The sequence below is a fragment of the Oncorhynchus tshawytscha genome, linkage group LG08 (assembly GCF_018296145.1).
Source record: "Oncorhynchus tshawytscha isolate Ot180627B linkage group LG08, Otsh_v2.0, whole genome shotgun sequence".
NCBI lineage: Eukaryota > Metazoa > Chordata > Actinopteri > Salmoniformes > Salmonidae > Oncorhynchus > Oncorhynchus tshawytscha.
Window position 1 is genome coordinate 49,600,089 of NC_056436.1, and position 18,678 is coordinate 49,618,766.

General features: G+C 41.4%; 2 protein-coding genes across 3 annotated transcripts; one reads left to right on the forward strand and one right to left on the reverse strand.

Annotated features, from left to right (window-relative positions):
* Positions 1 to 7,060: 7,060 nt before the first annotated feature.
* On the reverse strand, positions 7,061 to 10,247 carry LOC112256371 (C1GALT1-specific chaperone 1). Of its 2 annotated transcripts, none has more exons than XM_024429579.2 (2): positions 9,963 to 10,247; positions 7,061 to 8,539 (listed from the first exon to the last, which is right to left on the reverse strand). In XM_024429579.2, the coding sequence occupies exon 2, from the start codon at positions 8,515 to 8,517 to the stop codon at positions 7,561 to 7,563; it is 957 nt and encodes a 318-aa protein (XP_024285347.1). In that variant the 5' UTR covers positions 8,518 to 8,539; positions 9,963 to 10,247; the 3' UTR covers positions 7,061 to 7,560. The 2 variants fall into 2 exon arrangements, with proteins under 2 accessions (XP_024285347.1, XP_024285346.1); XM_024429578.2 differs by having other exon boundaries at positions 9,959 to 10,244.
* Positions 10,248 to 15,047: 4,800 nt separating this feature from the next.
* urp1 (urotensin-related peptide 1) lies at positions 15,048 to 18,198 on the forward strand. Its single transcript, XM_042325598.1, has 5 exons — positions 15,048 to 16,554; positions 17,013 to 17,144; positions 17,332 to 17,372; positions 17,495 to 17,600; positions 17,932 to 18,198. Exons 1-5 carry the CDS (start codon positions 16,452 to 16,454, stop codon positions 17,961 to 17,963), a joined length of 414 nt encoding a protein of 137 aa, XP_042181532.1. The 5' UTR covers positions 15,048 to 16,451; the 3' UTR covers positions 17,964 to 18,198.
* Positions 18,199 to 18,678: the final 480 nt, after the last annotated feature.

Sequence of the window (18,678 nt, forward strand, 5' to 3'; positions counted from 1 at the left end):
AAAGGTTTGGAGAAAAAAACAACCAAAAAAACACATATACCTCAAATATATATTAACACACAGAAACTGCAAATCCTCCATATAATTAATCTCATATTACTAATAGTAGTGTAGAGCTCTTTTTAGTTGCATACAATATAACTGTCGCCTCATTCTGTCCCTAGGGGTCTAACACCCTACAGCTCCCCAACACACCATACACCCCCGCATTAGGATCTTAGTTAAACATTCATTATTGGTTTTGGGTGTGTTAGGCCAATCCCAGAGTGACAACCCACAGGACGGAAGACCACCAGGGCCAGGACTGAGCAGCCCAGCAGCTAGGGATAGCCTAAATGGGCATCTCCCCTGACGTGAGCACGTTTTCAATACAGATATCTTTAGTCATACTGTATTCCATATAAGGCATTCAGACCTTATGAAAGTTGCTCAATATACCCTTAATATAGTAATACATAACTTGACATTCTGGGAGGATAACCAAGCTTCCTATTAATTGCAATGCATTTCTTAGCTGCTATAAATGCTTGGTTACACAGTTTCTTCAGATAACAGTCTCCAGTATCAACATTTCCAAGCAAACAAAACAGGGAGAAGGGAGATTCTGTAGACTTGCTGAGATAAAAGAACACACTATTTGGCAGAATTTAGCCAGCCTTTGTAAGACCAAAACATATGCAAATATGTCCCCTTTTGTGTTTTACACCTCCGGCAGAGGAATGACATTTCTGAGTGCATGGAATTCAGCTTCACTGGCATATAGTACATTCTATGGATGGCCTTAAACTGCAGTCATTTATGTCTGAGATGATACGAACATGACTGGACATTCAAACACATCTGTATCCATTCATCATCATCAATAGCTTCTAACAGGTCTTCCTCACATCTTTGTTTTACATGTTTTGTGTCATCGATAAAAGCTTCTATCAACCCTTGATAGTTTGGAAATCAAGTTTGGAGGTTTGTCATACTGCCTTAAAATAGCATCTGGCCTGCCCTTGTCCAGAGTTCACTGCGCAGAGAGAATAAAGGTTTGTATCTGCAAAACTGTATCTCACCTGTCACAGACGGGTCTTCCCTGACCCTGCTGAGACCCCTGTCACCATCTGATCTTCCTAAAATGAGGCATGACAAGGAATTGCCTTGGTGTACATTTATACATTATATTATCCAAGAATAGAACCAATGGTTGAATAATGGAAATGACCATTCTTCCCAAATCCCACACTGTAGCTTTAAACTTAATCCACTGCCCTGTAGCTACTGTAGGTCTACCCATCATTTCAAGATGGAACTTTGTATCATTCGCTGATATTGTTAATATACTGCAAAATTCACCTGTGCTCTATAGACTGGACTTCCCTGGCTGTCTGAACATGCTGAGACCCCAGTCACCATCTGATCCTGCTAAGACACGTGAGCATAGTTTTGTGTACTGACTGCACAAGAGGGCTGCATTCCCGTGGGATGCTTGTGTAACAGGGTTGGTTATGTTTCCACTTGCCTGAAAAGAAAGGTGTGTTTAATGTTCAAGCATTCTTATTGCATTCTTATTCTCCGCTGTGCAATCCAGTTTCCGAGCTGGTCATGGGTGCACCACAGCCACGCTCAAGGTACTAAACAATAGATAAAAGACAGTACTGGGCAGCCGTCTTCATCGACCTGGCCAAGGCTTTCGACTCTGTCAAATCACTGTATTCTTATTGGCAGACTCAACAGCCTTGGTTTCTCAAATGACTGCCTCGCCTTGTTCACCAACTACTGGCTCCAGGTCATCTATAAGTCTATGCTAGGTAAAGCTCTGCCTTACCTCAGCTCACTGGTCACGATAACAACACCCACCCGTAGCACGCGCTCCAGCATGTATATCTCACTGGTCATCCCCCAAGCCAGCACCTCCTTTGGCACCTTTCCTTCCAGTTCTCTGCTGCCAGTGACTGGAACGAATTGCAAAAATCTCTGAAGCTGGAGACTTACATTTCCCTCACTAACTTTAAACATCAGCTATCTGAGCAGCTAACCGATCACTGCAGCTGTACATAGTCCATCTGTAAATATTCTACCCAATCTACCTACCTGACCCCCATATTGTTTTTATTTACTTTTCTGCTCTTTTGCACATCAGAATCACTACTTGCTCATCTATCACTCCAGTGTTAATCTGCTAAATTGTAATTACTTCGCTACGATGGTCTATTTATTGCCTTACCTCCTCACACCATTTGCACACACTGTATATAGACTTTATTTTCTTCTATTGTGTTCTTGACTGTACGCTTGTTTATTCCATATGTAACGCTGTGTTGTTGTGTCGCACTGCTTTGCTTTATCTTGGCCAGGTCGCAGTTGTAAATGAGAACTTGTTCTCAACTGGCCTACCTGGTTATATAAAGGTGAAGTAAAAAAATGTTTAAAAAGGGGGGAAAAAAAATCGCAAATGTCAGGTCTCCCCAGTATGAAAATGTGATGCAAGGGGTAGGTCACGTTCTGAGTACTATTTTACAATGTGTACAAGTTTGCTGTCCATTGCTGATTTATACATATGGCACCTGTTAGGGATCGAGAGGCTTTCTGGGATGTGCTTTGGTATATGACTGCTGTATATAAGTCTGTTAGCTAGCATGCACCGATGTAATGGTCACATAAGCTCACTGCTAACACAGTTGCTTTCATGCTACAGATTTTACCATCGACAGCCATCAACATCATTAAGCCCTGCACAACTAACGTGCTGTTTCCTATTTAACAACAGATTTTAAATAATGCTCAACTGGGACCACTGGCTGGGGTGATTTATTTGGACAAAACACAACGCAAGGAGAGTACGATTAACATCTGTTACCCTTGCGGGACCTGCGTTTCATGCTAGGGGCTGTCAGACAGACGATGTTGGGATTTTTTTTTTTTTTGGTGTCCCACAGATTATTTGGAAACTATCCTCTTAGTGCATTGTATGCGTTGGCCTACCTATTTTATTAAAAGCACTTTTTTCCCCCATTATTCACACAGAATTCGCAGCTTCAACTTCAGTAGCCTACCTCTTCTATTTGGGCGTGAGCGTTCAAGTGCGCCAAGTATGTGTGATCTCTTTGAAATAGAGTAGGTTGCCGACATGGATGGAGAATCACGTGGCAGGTAACTTAAATATGATTAGACTGTAGTTTACTACTGTGTCTGTATATAAATATTGATAATGGAAAGAAGTGGAGGGCGCTCAAACAACGTGAGTTGAAGTGCAATCAAAAAATGTAATCGTGCCCACGTAACCTTAGACCACTGCGCCACTCGGGAGGCTCCACACACAATTTCAAATGAAAGTTTGCAAAAAATAGATAAGATTCTGCAGCCATGAAGAGGTAAATACTTGTCTATTTTTGGAAAAATCACATTGATTAACTATTTGGTCCTATCACAGTGTACTTACTTACTAATGTGTAATCATATGGAGTGCGAGTTTTAATAAATAAATGAAACCAGACACATGGACAACACACAGACAGGAAACAGAAACAATGACGCCTGGGGAAGGAACCAAAGGGAGTGACATATACAGTGGGGAGAACAAGTATTTGACACTGCCGATTTTCCTACTTACAAAGGATGTAGAGGTCTGTAATTTTCATCATAGGTACACTTCAACTGTGAGAGACGGAATCTAAAACAAAAAATCTAGAAAATCACATTGTATGATTTTTAAGTAATTAATTTGCATGTTATTGCATGACATAAGTATTTGATCACCTACCAACCAGTAAGAATTTCAGCTCTCACAGACCTGTTAGTTTTTCTTTAAGAAGCCCTCCTGTTCTCCACTGTATTAACTGCACCTGTTTGAACTTGTTACCTGTATAAAAGACACCTGTCCACACACTCAATCGAACAGACTCCAACCTCTCCACAATGGCCAAGACCAGAGAGCTGTGTAAGGACATCAGGGGTTAAATTGTAGACCTGCACAAGGCTGGGATGGGCTACAGGACAATAGGCAAGCAGCTTGGTGAGAAGGCAACAACTGTTGGCGCAATTATTAGAAAATGGAAGAAGTTCAAGATGACTGTCAATCACCCTCGGTCTGGGTATCCATGCAAGATCTCACCTCGTGGGGCATCAATGATCATGAGGAAGGGGAGGGATCAGCCCAGAACTACACGGCAGGACCTGGTCAATGACCTGAAGAGAGCTGGGACCACAGTCTCAAAGAAAACCATTAGTAACACACTACGCCGTCATGGATTAAAATCCTGCAGCGTACGCAAGGTCCCCCTGCTCAAGCCAGCGCATGTCCTGGCCTGTCTGAAGTTTGCCAATGACCATCTGGATGATCCAGAGGAGGAATGGGTTAAGGTCATGTGGTCTGATGAGACAAAAATACAGCTTTTTGGTCTAAACTCCACTCGCCGTGTTTGGAGGAAGAAGGATGAGTACAACCCCAAGAACACCATCACAACCGTGAAGCATGGAGGTGGAAACATCATTCTTTGGGGATGCTTTTCTGCAAAGGGGACAGGACGACTGCACCGTATTGAGGGGAGGATGAATGGGGCCATGTATCGCGAGATCTTGGCCAACAACCTCCTTCCCTCAGTAAGAGCATTGAAGATGGGTCGTGGCTGGGTCTTCCAGCATGACAATGACCCGAAACACACAGCCAGGGCAACTAAGGAGTGGCTCCGTAAGAAGCATCTCAAGGTCCTGGAGTGGCCTAGCCAGTCTCAAGACCTGAACCCAATAGAAAATCTTTGGATGGAGCTGAAATTCCGTATTGCCCAGCGACAGCCCCGAAACCTGAAGGATCTGGAGAAGGTCTGTATGGAGGAGTGGACCAAAATCCCTCCTGCAGTGTGTGCAAACCTGGTCAAGAACAACAGGAAACATATGATCTCTGTAATTGCAAACAAAGGTTTCTGTACCAAATATTAAGTTCTGCTTTTCTGACGTATCAAATACTTATGTCATGCAATAAAATGCAAATTAATTACTTAAAAATCATACAATGTGATTTTCTAGATTTTTTGTTTTAGATTCCGTCTATCACAGTTGAAGTGTACCTATGATAAAAAATTACAGACCTCTACATGCTTTGTTAGTAGGAAAACCTGCAAAATCAGCAGTGTATCAAATACTTGTTCTCCCCACTGTATAGGGAAGGTTATCAGGGAAGTGATGGAATTTTGTTTAAAGTATCGCCCTTTCTTAAACATGTCATACAAAACTGGTTACAATTTCATTTTCCCTGACACCCAAAAGTACTCATTACATTTCGACAGGAAAATGGTCCAATTCACACACTTCTCAATAGAACATCCCTTGTCATCCCTACTGACTCTGATCTGGTGGACTCACTAAACACAAATGCTTAGTTTGTAAATTATGTCTGAGTGTTGGTGTGCCTCTGGCTGTCCGTCAAAAATAAATACAAAATTGTGTTGTCTGGTTTGCTTAATATAAGTTACTTGAAATTCTTTATACTTTTACTTTTTATATTTAAGTACATTTTAGAAATTCCATTTACTTTTGATACTTAAGTATATTTAAAACCAAATACTTTGACTTTTACTCAAGTAGTATTTTACTGGGTGACTTTTACTTGAGTCATTTTCTATTAAGGTATCTTTTCTTTTACTCAAGTATGACAATTGAGTACTTTTTTCACCACTAGGTATCGCTGTAAAATGCTGTGGTAGCCATGCTGGTTAAATGTGCCTTGGATTCTAAATAAAATCAGACCGTGTCACCAGCTAAGCTCATCCACGCGATCTGACCTTCTCCTCCATGCTCCACACTGGCAACCACACATGCGCAGATCCTCCATTCACCTACTCTGCTTCTCACAAAGACACGGCAGTTGGAACCAAAAATCTCCAATTTGGACTCATCAGGCCAAAGGCCAGATTTCCACCGGTCTAATGTCCACTGCTTGTGTTTCTTGGCCCAAGCAAGTCTCTTCTTCTTATTGGTGTCCTTTAGTGGTTTCTTTGCAGCAATTCGACAATGAAGGCCTGATTCACACAGTCTCCTCTGAACAGTTGATGTTGAGATGGTTCAGTTACTTGAACTCTGTGAAGCATTTATTTGGGCTGCAATTTGTGAGACTGGTAACTCTAATGAACTTATCCTCTGCAGCAGAGGTAACTCTGGGTCTTCCTTTCCTGTGGCGGTCCTCATGATAGCCAGTTTCATCATAGCGCTTGATGGTTTTTGCAACTGCACTTGAAGAAACATTCAAAGTTCTTGAAATTGTACAGATTGACTGACCTTCATGTCTTAAAGTAATGATGGACTGTTGTTTCTCTTTGCTTATTTGAGCTGTTCTTGCCATAATATGGACTTGGTCTTTTACCAAATAGGGCTATCTTCTGTATACCACCCCTACCTTGTCACAACACAACTTGTTGGCTCAAACATTAAGAAGAAAGAAAATTCCACAAATTAATTTAAGACACACCTGTTAATTGAAATGCATTCCAGGTGACTACCTCATGAAGATGGTTGAGAATGCAGAGAGTGTGCAAAGCGCTCAAGACAAAGGGTGGCTACTTTGAAGAATCTCAAATATAAAATATATTTTGATTTATCACTTTGGTTATTACATGATTCCATGATTAAAATGGGGGGGTATAAAAAAAATGGATCACTACTTTCTCCTGGTCAGTCTATCATGGAAAGAGCAGGTGTTCCTAATGTTTTGTACACTGTGTATAAAGATGATACTGTATCTCTATCATTCTCTTTGTTTACCACATATGACTGGTAAAAATCTATTTGAACAGTGCTACAACTGGTAATTACTAGTCAGAAACTCATCTATTTAGCTATATTACATTAGTCCCTAAAAGTGTGTGTTTAAGTGTGCGTGTCTAATATATATATATTTTTTTGCTTATCAATAACAAGGGGTAAGATGAAAATGTGAGCCAGGCCTATTTTGCTTTACAGTGCTCTATATTTGGTTTAGCACTTTTTATAATTAAGAACTTTGATTTGCCACTCTGACTGAATGCAGCAACAGAACAGTCATTTAATTTAGTTGTTGGTATTATGAGGATAAACATGGCTGTCAATTTCAGTAAATTTTTATTTCACCTGGTTTTCCAAGTGGGTAAAATAGTTACAAAATAAACAAAAAAACAAATCCACCAACATTAATTTCATTACAATGACAACAATCATGTGTAGCAAACTATTTGTTTACAGACTTTTACAGTCATCTCAATACTTGATCAATTTCACCAAATGTTCACTCTGTGTGGCCTTGTATTAGCCTAATTAAACCAAATTAGCCACACATACCAATGAAAATAAATAAATTGTGTGAAAGAAGTAGATATATTTCTTCATAGCACTGCATTAGCCTACATCTGTTCATTCATTCATTCTTCACAACCACAATTGTATTGTGCGGAGTGCAAATTTCAAAAGGTATAAAAGACAAATGATTTGCCACCCTCCCTCATGTATACAAACTGAATAAGAAAACAGTTCAACAGTTCGACTTGACATCACACAGCAGCAGTCTTTTTAATTCCATGTCTGGCCCAAAGGGGGAAGCCTTGCACTTTAGTCATTGTCAGAGCCCTCGGGGGGCAGGAATATCAAGGAATCATGGAAGTTGTGCCCATACGGGCGTAGTCTGTAAACCCCAAACATCATGACCTGCATCTGGTTTGGTGACATTCCGCTAAAGGTGATGGCTAAGTCAGAGCAACAGCCCTCCACCACATCCAAAGAGTTTTTGGACATGCCGTCTTCGATGAGTGAACCCACACTCTTACTGTTGAACAGCCCCTTGCCCTGTGTGTCCTCACCGTTCTCTGCAAAGACCCCAGTGTACTTCAGACATATAGCCAGCTGTTTCTCCTCGCTTAGCTTCCAAAGGGACCTGCCTCGCTCTGGACACTTCTCCACATCTTTGAACACGTTCACCAGCCTTCTGAGAGCCTCGTAGCTCAGCACGATGCCGCTCTCGTACTCAACGTACTCCAGTTCGCCCGATTTCACGGTGTGGCCGATGTAAAAGGGCTCGTTGGGGTCTTTGGCCAGAACGAGGTACTTGAGGTTCTCAATAATGGCAAAGGTGGTAGGCCGCGCCACAAAGAACCAGCGCAGGTCACCGGAATTGTCGTACGCGTGCTTCAGGGCCTTGTGCAACTTGGCCCACTCGTCCTGTTCGTTAAGATCCACCGCTTCCAGAGCTTTGGCTGACTCGGAGCTGTAGAATACAGCCTGGTCGCAGTGTTTACCCCAGGTGTCCTTGGCTGTGGCCCAATACACTAGGACCTTAGGCTGAACCATAATGACGCAATAGACTCGCACCTTCTGGCTCAGCTCCACCATCTGGGGCTCGGATAGGCTCTGTAGCTCGTCGTTGGTGGGAGCCTTGATGTGGTGGTGGTGGTGCTGGTCCTCTGGGCTAGACTGCATGCCTGGTGTGAAGCTCCCTAACAGGGACAACAACAGGCAGAATATGCCTCCCAGGGCCATCCCCTTCATGAAGGAGCTGCCTTCCGACAACATGTTAGTTTGTCAGCAGCACACACTGTGAAAGTAGGAAACAAACATTAATTTGCCCTATTACTAATCAAATGGATAGTCATGGTGGTGGTAAAAGGCTCAAAATAAAGAAGCTAGCTATCTAGCTACATAACAAGTGACTGTCATTTCATGTTAGTTGAGTGTAAAAAAAAAACTATACTGAACAAAAATATTAAAACGCAACATGCAACAATTTCAACGATTTTACTGAGTTACAGTTCATATAATGAAATCTGTCAATTGAAATAAATGAGGCACTAATCTATGGATTTCACATGACTGGTCAAGGTCTCAGCCATGGGTGGGCCTGGGAGGGCACAGGCCTAACACTTGAGACTGGCCCACCCACTTGGGAACAAGGCCTAGCCTATCAAAAGGAGTTTTTCTTTACAAAAAGGCTTTATTACAGACAGAAATACTACTCAGTTTCATCAGCAGGTGAATAAGCCGGATGTGGAGGTTCTGGGCTGGCGTCGTTACACGTGCTCTGCGGTTGTGAGGCCAGTTGGACTTACTGACAAATTATCTGGCAACAGCTCTGGTGGACATTCCTTAGTCAGCATGCCAATTGCACATTTCATCAACTTGAGAGATAGTGTTGTGTGACAAAACTGCACAATTTAGAGTGGCCTTTTATTGTCCCCAGCACAAGGGTTATGTAATGATCATGCTGTTTAATCAGATTATTGATATGCCACACCTGTCAAGTGGATTATCTTGGCAAATGTAAACATATGAGTGAAATAAGCTTTTTGTGCATATGGATCTTTCTATGATCTTTCATTTCAGCTCATGAAATCATGAGACCAACACTTTCCATGTTGCGTTCGTGCTTCTGTCAGTGTAGTTCACTTTTTACTTTTCGAATCAAATTAGCAAACGACACTGTCAGTGCAAAAATTATCAAACTATTTCATTGCTAACTGGCTATGAAACTTGACAAACAGGTTTACAAGTAAAGGGTGTATCAGAGTGCTAAACGTACACGCACGCGTAAACACTGCACTGTTCTAAAATATTGTACCAATTTCTCGGAGCAGCTCAAGCAGTTAATCAAACTGTCGACACATTCAAATGAATAGAGGAAGTGTACCGGGAGACGCGTTGGTTGGGAATTGTGGGGAGGTGCGCGCTCGGACTGTGCATCCCCAGAGAATGGTGGTCTCTGAGCCGCGTAGTAATGTTACAAAGGGACGCCGTACTATCGCGTCTCGGCGTCTGTATGATTTACGCTTAATTTACGTCTCGGCGTCTAGACTATGATTTACGCTTAATGAAGCTGTCGAACTACCGTCAGTACAATCTTGTTAGCTTGCTTGTTAGGTAACATTACAGATAGCTAGCTACCTTAGCTATAATCATAACATGGCAAAATATCTCATTAAGACAAAGGTTTAAACCAAAACATCAAGAAAACACTTACCTACAAACGACTGCCGCTGGCTAAGAATTCCCCCCCTTCCTTTTAGTTTCCACTCCTGTCGAGAGCGGTGTCAGGTGTGCTGTGGCAGATGAAGGGGCCTGGGTTCCGGTCTAGAAGCAGTTTCGACTGCTCCTACAGTTATACTTCGGTGCTGCAGTCTAACTGACGCTCGGGCCAGAAAGACAATTCCCACATAGACAAGTCAGATTTGAAAATTCCTAACATGACACATTGGTCTTGATCTCCACTATAAAAAGCATCTAGACATTATCTCACGTCTTTTACAATAACATTCTCACATTTCTTTTAGAATAACATTACGTTTTCAACAGCGGAGATTTGTATAAACCTTGCTGTATGTCTCTCAGACATTTGCAACATTGTTTCAATATTCCAATTCGATCTCATACTGTCCCATAGTGTCGGGACGAGACAGACAGGCAGCGTTTCTCAGCCAGTCGAAATCATGAATCAGTTGGCATAATTTTATGGATATATGCAACAAAAAAATCAATTGAAAAAATGTTAAACAAAACGCCGCTAATTTGCATTCTTTCCAGCTTCAGTTTGAAGATGTGTTGTTCCTGACGAGTGAGCACATTTTCTATGCCAGACGAAATCGCGCCTCATCTAATGAATTTATCCCCTGCAGCAGTGGTAACTTTGGGTTTTCCTCTCCTCTGGTGGTCCTCATGAGAGCCAGTTTCATCATAGCGCTTGATGGTTTTTGTGGCTGCACTTGAAGAAACGTTCAAAGTTCTTGAAATGTTCCGTATTGACTGACATTAAAGTAACAATGGACTGTTGTTTCTCTTTGCTTATTTGAGCTGTTCTCGCCATAATATTAACTTGGTCTTCTACCAAATAGGGCTATCTTCTGTATATCACCCCTACCTTGTCACAACACAACTGATTGGCTCAATTGCATTAAGAAGGAAATAAATTCCACAAATGTACTGTTAACAACGCACACCTGTTAATTGAAATGCATTCCAGGTGACTACCTCATGAAGCTGATTGAGAGAATGCCAAGAGTGTGCAAAGCTATCATCAAGGCAAAGGGTGGCTGCTTTGAAGAATGTCAAATATATTTTTATTTGTTTAACACTTTTTTGGTGTCTACATGAGTCTATATATGTTATTTCATAGTTTTGATTTCTTCACTATTATTCCACAATGTAGAAAATAGTACAAATAAAGAAAAACCTTGAATGTGTCCAAACTTTTGACTGGTTCTGTATATCTGTTTTCTATAAATCTCAGATACAGATACACTGGGATATTATCAAGACTATCAATTTAGCTTATTTTCCCATTCTTTTGGACAATAGCCAATTTCTCCTTGTTTCCACTGCCATCAGATTCAAGTTCACCATCCGCTTCCGCCATCGTCCTCGAGTCCATCCACCTTCCATAGTCTTTCAGAAGGCTGATAATATCCTCAAAAAGTTCTACAACTGTACCATTGAGCTCCACCATCTTGACTGGCTGCATCATCGCTTGAAATGGCAACTGCACGGGGCCGAACTACCTGCCATCCAGGACCTCTATACCAGGTGGTGTCAGAGGAAGGCCCTAAAAGTTGTCAGATTCCAACCACCCAAGTCATAGACTGTTCTCTCTGCTACCGCACGGCAAGCGATACCGGAGCACCAAGTCTGTGACCAGAAGGCACCTGAGCAGCTCCTACCCCCAAGCCATAAGACTGCTTAATCAAATGGCTACCTGGACCATTTACTTTTCACTGACCCCCTCTAATATTTATGCTTGTAAGCATTTCATTGTAAAGTCTACACCTGTTGTATTTGATGCATTTGACCAATACAATACAATTTTATTTGATTTGATTTAGTCCTCCACTCCATACTCACTCTGAGAATTCAGTTCATCCTGCTCTTGGAATCCTCTTGATAGCTCATATCTGTGGCTTGGGGGGGACCATTGATTCATGAAAAATATAACTTATGATTGCCTCATGAGCTTAGTTGAACTGTACCTCATCAGAACCTAAAATATAAGCTTGATTTACTCCAGTGTTTGTATTAAAGTAAATGTGAACAAACACCATATAGCCTCAAAAGATGGTTAAAGCTATCATTTAGATGTCATGGATGGTCAGTCCTTGCATCCTATTGCTCTGTCTATGAATTTAAGAGTGGTTGCATTTCTCCAGCCCCATTCCTCAGCTTTTTACCGAAACGGGGGCAGGGAGAAAGCTTAGTTATTGTTTCAACTGCTGATTACCGCTTTAAACTATGTGTGTGACTATAGTAAATTTCACTTATTTTGACACGAACCAGATACAATGCCATTGTACAAACTTTGAAATGGATATCATCACCATAACTCATCATATAATATTTTATTTTGTATAGTCTAATGTTGAAATTAGATTTTGACACATCATAATTGTTTTTTCATTTTGAAATTGAGTAATACAATATTCTATGATGGAAGTCTAGTCCTGCTTGTTTTCATCACTATTTTTTCATCACTATTTTTCACCTAAGAATGAGCAGATGAGATGATGTATAGAGGTAAGATCAAGAGACCAGATTGTTTTCAACAGCAATTTCTGAAACCTGTAGACAACCATATGACAACCTTATAAATCACTTCCAACATTCTGGGCCTTTTGATCATACTCCTATTTCCTGTTATTAAAAACCTTTCATTTTGACAAAGAGACCTTAAAACCTAGAGCATTGACACACCACACACTACGTCATACTTTGTACCCTATTGAACTTTTCTCTGATCTTTTTTTCAACAATCACTAAGATAATATATGATCAAGGTTTTGTGAGATGTAATGGATAGGATGGTTTTGCAAGTACATATACAATAATACGTCATTTGTTATGTATAACATTCAACAGGCTTCCTGTATAAACTGACATTTGGAAAGCAGAGCACACAATTGTCTTTGTCAATAGCTTCATGTTCGGACAATGAGAAATGGCTGAAGACCACCCAGTGAGTAATTTCCCTGAAGCTTGCCTAATGATGTTCTCTAAACATAACATTATGTATTCTTGGTTTAGAATTGTACTTAAAGGGGTACAAACATTTGTCACTGTAGTGGCACCCTGTGTGGTATGCCCATTGTACCTTTAGTTATAGGTACATAATTATACCCTTGCAGTTCATACCGTGGAAGAGCAAATAGTGTACCTTAGGGGATGAGTTAGTAGGCTACCTTTCTTACATATAGTCCAAGGGTGCAAAAGAGAACCTTTAGAAAATGTACAATTTGCCATTTAAGGGTACCACCAGAGTGACAAATCCGTTTCTTTTAAGTGGCAAAAATGTACCCCTAAAAAGGTTTGCAAAGCCTTATTTGCATATTTCCCAGGGTGCATTTCAAGTGAAATTTAGAGTACGACCCATGAGTATGTTTGCTAGTGACAGAGACATGCTTTTTGCATTCAATGGATCTCAATCCTGTAGCATTCATCAAGTGAGTGTGTAGGTAAGTCTTTTTGACAATATACTACATACACTGAGTATACAAAGGCTTAAGAGACCCTGTTTTTTTCATGACAGTGACTGAACAGGTGAATCCAGGTGAAGGCTATGATCCCTTATTGATGTCGCTTGTTAAATCCACTTCAAGCAGTGTAGATGAAGTGGAGGAAACCAGTTAAAGGATTTTTAAAGAAGTTTTCAGACAATTGAGATATATATGGCTTGTGTGTGTGCCATTCAGAGGGTGAATGGGCAAGACAAAAAATAACTGGCTATGGTAGTAAACTCAGCAAAAAAAGAAACGTCCTCTCACTGCCAACTGCATTTATTTTCAGCAAACTTAACATGTATAAATATTTGTATGAAGATTCAACAACTGAGACATAAACTGAACAAGTTCCACAGACGCGACTAACAAATGGTATAATGTGTCCCTAAACAAATGGGGGTCAAAATCAAAAGTAACAGTCTGTATCTGGTGTGGCCACCAGCTGCATTAAGTGCTGCAGTGCATCTCCTCCTCATGGACTGCACCAGAATTTCCAGTTCTTGCTGTGAGATGTTACCCCACTCTTCCACCAAGGTATCTGCAAGTTCCCTGACATTTCTGTGGGGAATGGCCCTAGCCCTCACCCTCCGATCAAACAGGTCCCAGACATGCTCAATGGGATTGAGACCGGGCTCTTCGCTGGCCATGGCAGGACACTGACATTCCTGTCTTACAGGAAATCATGCACAGAAAGAGCAGTATGGCTGGTGGCATTGTCATGCTGGAAGGTCATGTCAGTATGAGCCTGCAGGAAGGGTACCACATGAGGGAGGAGGATGTCTTCCCTGTAACGCACAGCGTTGAGATTGCCTGCAATGACAACAAGCTCAGTCCGATGATGCTGTGACACACCGCCCCAGACCATGATGGACCCTCCACCTCCAAATCGATCCCGCTCCAGAGTACAGGCCTCGGTGTAACACTCAGTCTTTGACGATAAACGCAAATCCGACCATCACCCCTGGTGAGACAAAACTCGACTTGTCAGTGAAGAGCACTTTTTGCCAGTCCTGTCTGGTCCAGCGACGGTGGGTTTGTGCCCATAGGCGACGTTGTTGCCGGTGATGTCTGGTGAGGACCTGCCTTACAACAGGCCTACAAGCTCTCAGTCCAGCCTCTCTCAGCCTATTGCAGACAGTCTGAGCACTGATGGAGGGATTGTACATTCCTGTTTTAACTCGGGCAGTTGTTGAGATCCTGTACCTGTCCTGCAGGTGAGATGTTCGGATGTACCGATCCTGTGCAGGTGTTGTTACACATGGTCTGCCACTGCGAGGACGATCAGCTGTCCCTCCCGTCTCCCTGTAACGCTGTCTCAGGCTTCTCACAGTATGGACATTGCAATTTATTTCCCTGGCCACATCTGCAGTCCTCATGCCTCCTTGCAGCATGCCTAAGGCACGTTCACACAGATGAGCAGGGACCATGGGCATCTTTCTTTTGGTGTTTTTCAGAGTCAGTAGAAAGGCCTCTTTAGTGTCCTAAGTTTTCATAACTGTGACCTTAATTGCCTACCGTCTGTATGCTGTTAGTGTCTTAACGACCGTTCCACAGGTGCATGTTCATTAATTGTTTATGGTTCATTGAACAAGCATGAGAAACAGTGTTTAAATGAACAATGAACAATGAAGATCTGTGAAGTTATTTGGATTTTTACGAATTCTTTGACAAGGGTCCTGAAAAAGTTTATAGGTGCCAGGTGCGTCAAGAACTGCAATGCTGCTGAATTTTTCATGCTCAACAGTTTCTCATGTGTATTAAAAATGGTCCACCACCCAAAGGACATCCAGCCAACTTGACACAACTGTAGGAAGCATTGGAGTCAAAATGGGCCCTGATATACTCAATGTATATCGTAACGCCATACTTTGATAGGCTTGTTTTACTCCAACATTGTGGTCGGAAACTCCTGGTTTGCAGGCCACATCAGACAAGTCCTATTATGCTGGCTTGCAAAGTGAAATGTAATTCCTATTGGATTTCAACCAGAGTTAGGATATCCAAAAATGGGAAAGAACCAAAGGGAGAGACAGATATAGGGGAGGTAATCAGGAAAGTGATGGAGTCCAGGTGAGTCTCAGGCGCTCATAAAGATGGTGGCAGGTGTGGGTAATAATGAGTAAACTGGCAACATCGAGCGCCGGTGAGCGGGAATAAACATAACAGCAGCCTGCATTTAGAATGACTGCCAAGGTAGGGAAAATGTATAAATGAGACTACCTAAACACGTTAAACAGGATGAACTACTTTCATATTGGGTTAGTTAATTTTATGTAGCGTAAGATCAGTCAATGTGCATGCAAAAACACAACATTCTAAAAATCAACCTGCAATAGAGCATGCTGGGACATATGATAATGATCAATTTGTTTTTTGTGTGTGTTATGATTGTACAGAAATGTACCATTATACTAGATTATTCGCATATGTAGGCCTACCCTAAAAGGTACCAAACAGTACAAGATTATATGTGTATCTCTGAAGGTACATTGTGTATTCTGATCTATTTGTACCTCAAGGAACAATACTGTACCCTAACCATAGCCTTTTTTTTCTGAGAGTGTATGACTACAAGGGTAAGAGAAGAAAAGAAACAGTCTCTGTGCGTAGAAGGGGCTGTGATTAGAACAGTGAATCATGTTGTCTGTGATAGGATGAACAACCCATTAGAACAAGAAAATGGTGTTAGTCAGACATATAGAATCTGAGGATGCTGACTGGCCTCTGATTGCTATTGGAGAGTAAACATTTGTTAGGGCCCTCTGAACAAGCAGAGATAGGCCCTAGATACATTGACAGAATCCCCGAATTGTGTCTATGACGATGGGGCCATTACATCAAAACCATTTAGACTGAGACTGGGTGACATGATAATGTATCGATCCCGTCATGATGGATGGTTGAGGAAGATATAAAAGTGAAGTTCCTAGTCAGGGTAAGATAGTACAGTCCAGAGCCACCTAAGCTATTGTCATCATGCTGTCCTTAGCACTGTTCTACATTTTGGCTGTTATTTGCTCTGCCAGACGGACGCATGCTCTACCACTGTATCCAGACACAAGCTTGGAACCTCAAGAAGGTATGCAAGAGAATCTGTGGTGTAGGGAAAATTTCCCTTGATTTGATCATTTCTGAATAGTCTGTCTATAATGTTCTATTTTAGGGCATATCTTGCTGAACCTTATGAGACAATTAAGGTCTCATCTTTTCTTGGTGGAATTGATAGCGTTCAGGTTTCTGATATTCATTCTTAAATCCCTATGCATAATACTGTGAGGGCAATGTTGAACTCTGAAATTCTTTGTCTGTTGACAGAGTTTTCTATAACCATGTAGGTCTCCCGTAGATGACAAAGGGGATAGATTTTCCTCTGAGAACATTGAAGGCAATAGCTATTTTGACAGTTACGTTCAGGGTTCGAGTCTGGATTAGGGTGACATCATTGGGTTCACTGGAACTTTCAGCAATGGCGTGGGTCTCAGTATTGATGATGGTGATAATACGGTTTGATAATTGAGAGCTGTTATGCCTGAGCAGAGCTGATCCAGAAGTTGGTGGCGGAGGTGGAGGATGGAGAGAACGCTGAGCTGACTGACCAGAGAGAGGTGAAGAATCTCTACCCTCTCCTGATGCAGCGCAGTGGCGCCAGGGGTACATGGAATAAAGCAGGTGAGAAGAGACGAAACCTAGAATCAAGACACCAAGGATTGGACATGAATGTTCTGATATCCCATAACTCTTTGCCATATGTTAATCAAAAAGCACAATTGGTTTTATTCTCAACAGCTTTATTCTCACCCATGTAACATGATTAGTTCTATATTGAATTGGGTTTATGTTCTCAATTTTCCATCAGGAGCTAAAGATTCTGTGCAGCAGGATACATTTGTCAACATGGTAAGAGTGTTAGACATTTTTATTGAATAGGTAATACAGAAGAACCCTCTAGGAAAAGCCATTATATTCTGTCCTGTTCTATTTTGCTCCACGTGTCTTAAAATGTATTGTGCTTTTTTTAGGTTGATGATCTGAAGGCGGTGGTGTTGAAGCTCGCTGCAGCCGACAAGCTTCGCTCTCAGGGCTTCCTTCGGTCTGAGCAGAATTTGCCGAAAACCAACAAGAGAGGTGAGTAAAGAAGAACGTTATCCTGGACCGACTCCGTTGCCATACCTTTCTTTATGTTCCTTATGTACATAGTAAGAACAGATGTTTGCTGAGGACAATCAAAAACACAGTGTTGCGTCAACAACAGGAGAAAATTAATTTATGCCGGCATATTTGCAATGCAATGAAGTGTTTGGGAAGGATGTTTAACTAAGGATTGTTCTGTGGAAGGTCAGATGGAGTAACTATAGCATTGCAGGATACAAACAGGATGTGATAGGACTCATGAAAGCAGAACTGATGCACATAATCTTGACATTTGTCTTTATCTTTCTCTTTCTTCCCTGGATAGCTTGCTTCTGGAAATACTGTGTGACAAACTAGAAGCTGTGTGCTGGAGGAGAATAAGATAATTTTTGACGATACCTGGACAAGAACACCTTCTCACCACCCTCACCCCAAGCTGTGTCCCTTATTAAATATTCAAATTACAGCCCCAAGACAATGGGTACATTGTTCATACATAGAAACCTAGAGTAAATGATTGGTAGGAAATATATTTTTTCATCCAGTTGAAAATTACCTTGCATTGAGGCTGGCTGACAATAAAATGAAATATAAAGTATAATGTGGATTGAATGGAACAACTTTGTTTTTGAGACCAACACTGTGTCAGATTGCATATACATTTCTACAAAAATACACAGAGTACATGCCTAGAACCAATGCTTGGAAGCGAAAAGAAGTCAACAACATTATTCTAAAACAGTAAAAAAAAATATCATAAGGAATGAGGTTTTGAAGTGTCTGTCGTATGTCTTGGAGATATTAAAAAGCTCAGGATATATATACATATTTAACCCCTTATTTGTTTGGGAACAAACTACAACAATACTTCCATTTGTACGTTAAAACCACCGTGAGAGTCTCCTCTTTTCAAAGTGGTGTCATATTAGTTTGTAGCTTAAACGGATTGGACGCAACAGACAAGTTGGCACCTCAGTGTTACCGAATTCAGAGAGTCCCGTGACACATGTGGAGGTCGTAGAGCAAAAATGTAAAACCCCTTTGTGAGTGTCTCCCCTTTCTCTAGAGTGGT

What these genes read in the sequence shown, in the direction of transcription:
- LOC112256371 (XM_024429579.2), bottom strand. Translation starts at nt 8,517, where the DNA reads ATGTTGTCGGAAGGCAGCTCCTTCATGAAGGGGATGGCCCTGGGAGGC.
- urp1 (XM_042325598.1), top strand. Translation starts at nt 16,452, where the DNA reads ATGCTGTCCTTAGCACTGTTCTACATTTTGGCTGTTATTTGCTCTGCC. An exon ending in AGGATACATTTGTCAACATG is followed by an intron (nt 17,373 to 17,494) that starts GTAAGAGTGTTA and finishes TGCTTTTTTTAG; the next exon opens with GTTGATGATCTGAAGGCGGT. An exon ending in GCCGAAAACCAACAAGAGAG is followed by an intron (nt 17,601 to 17,931) that starts GTGAGTAAAGAA and finishes TTCCCTGGATAG; the next exon opens with CTTGCTTCTGGAAATACTGT.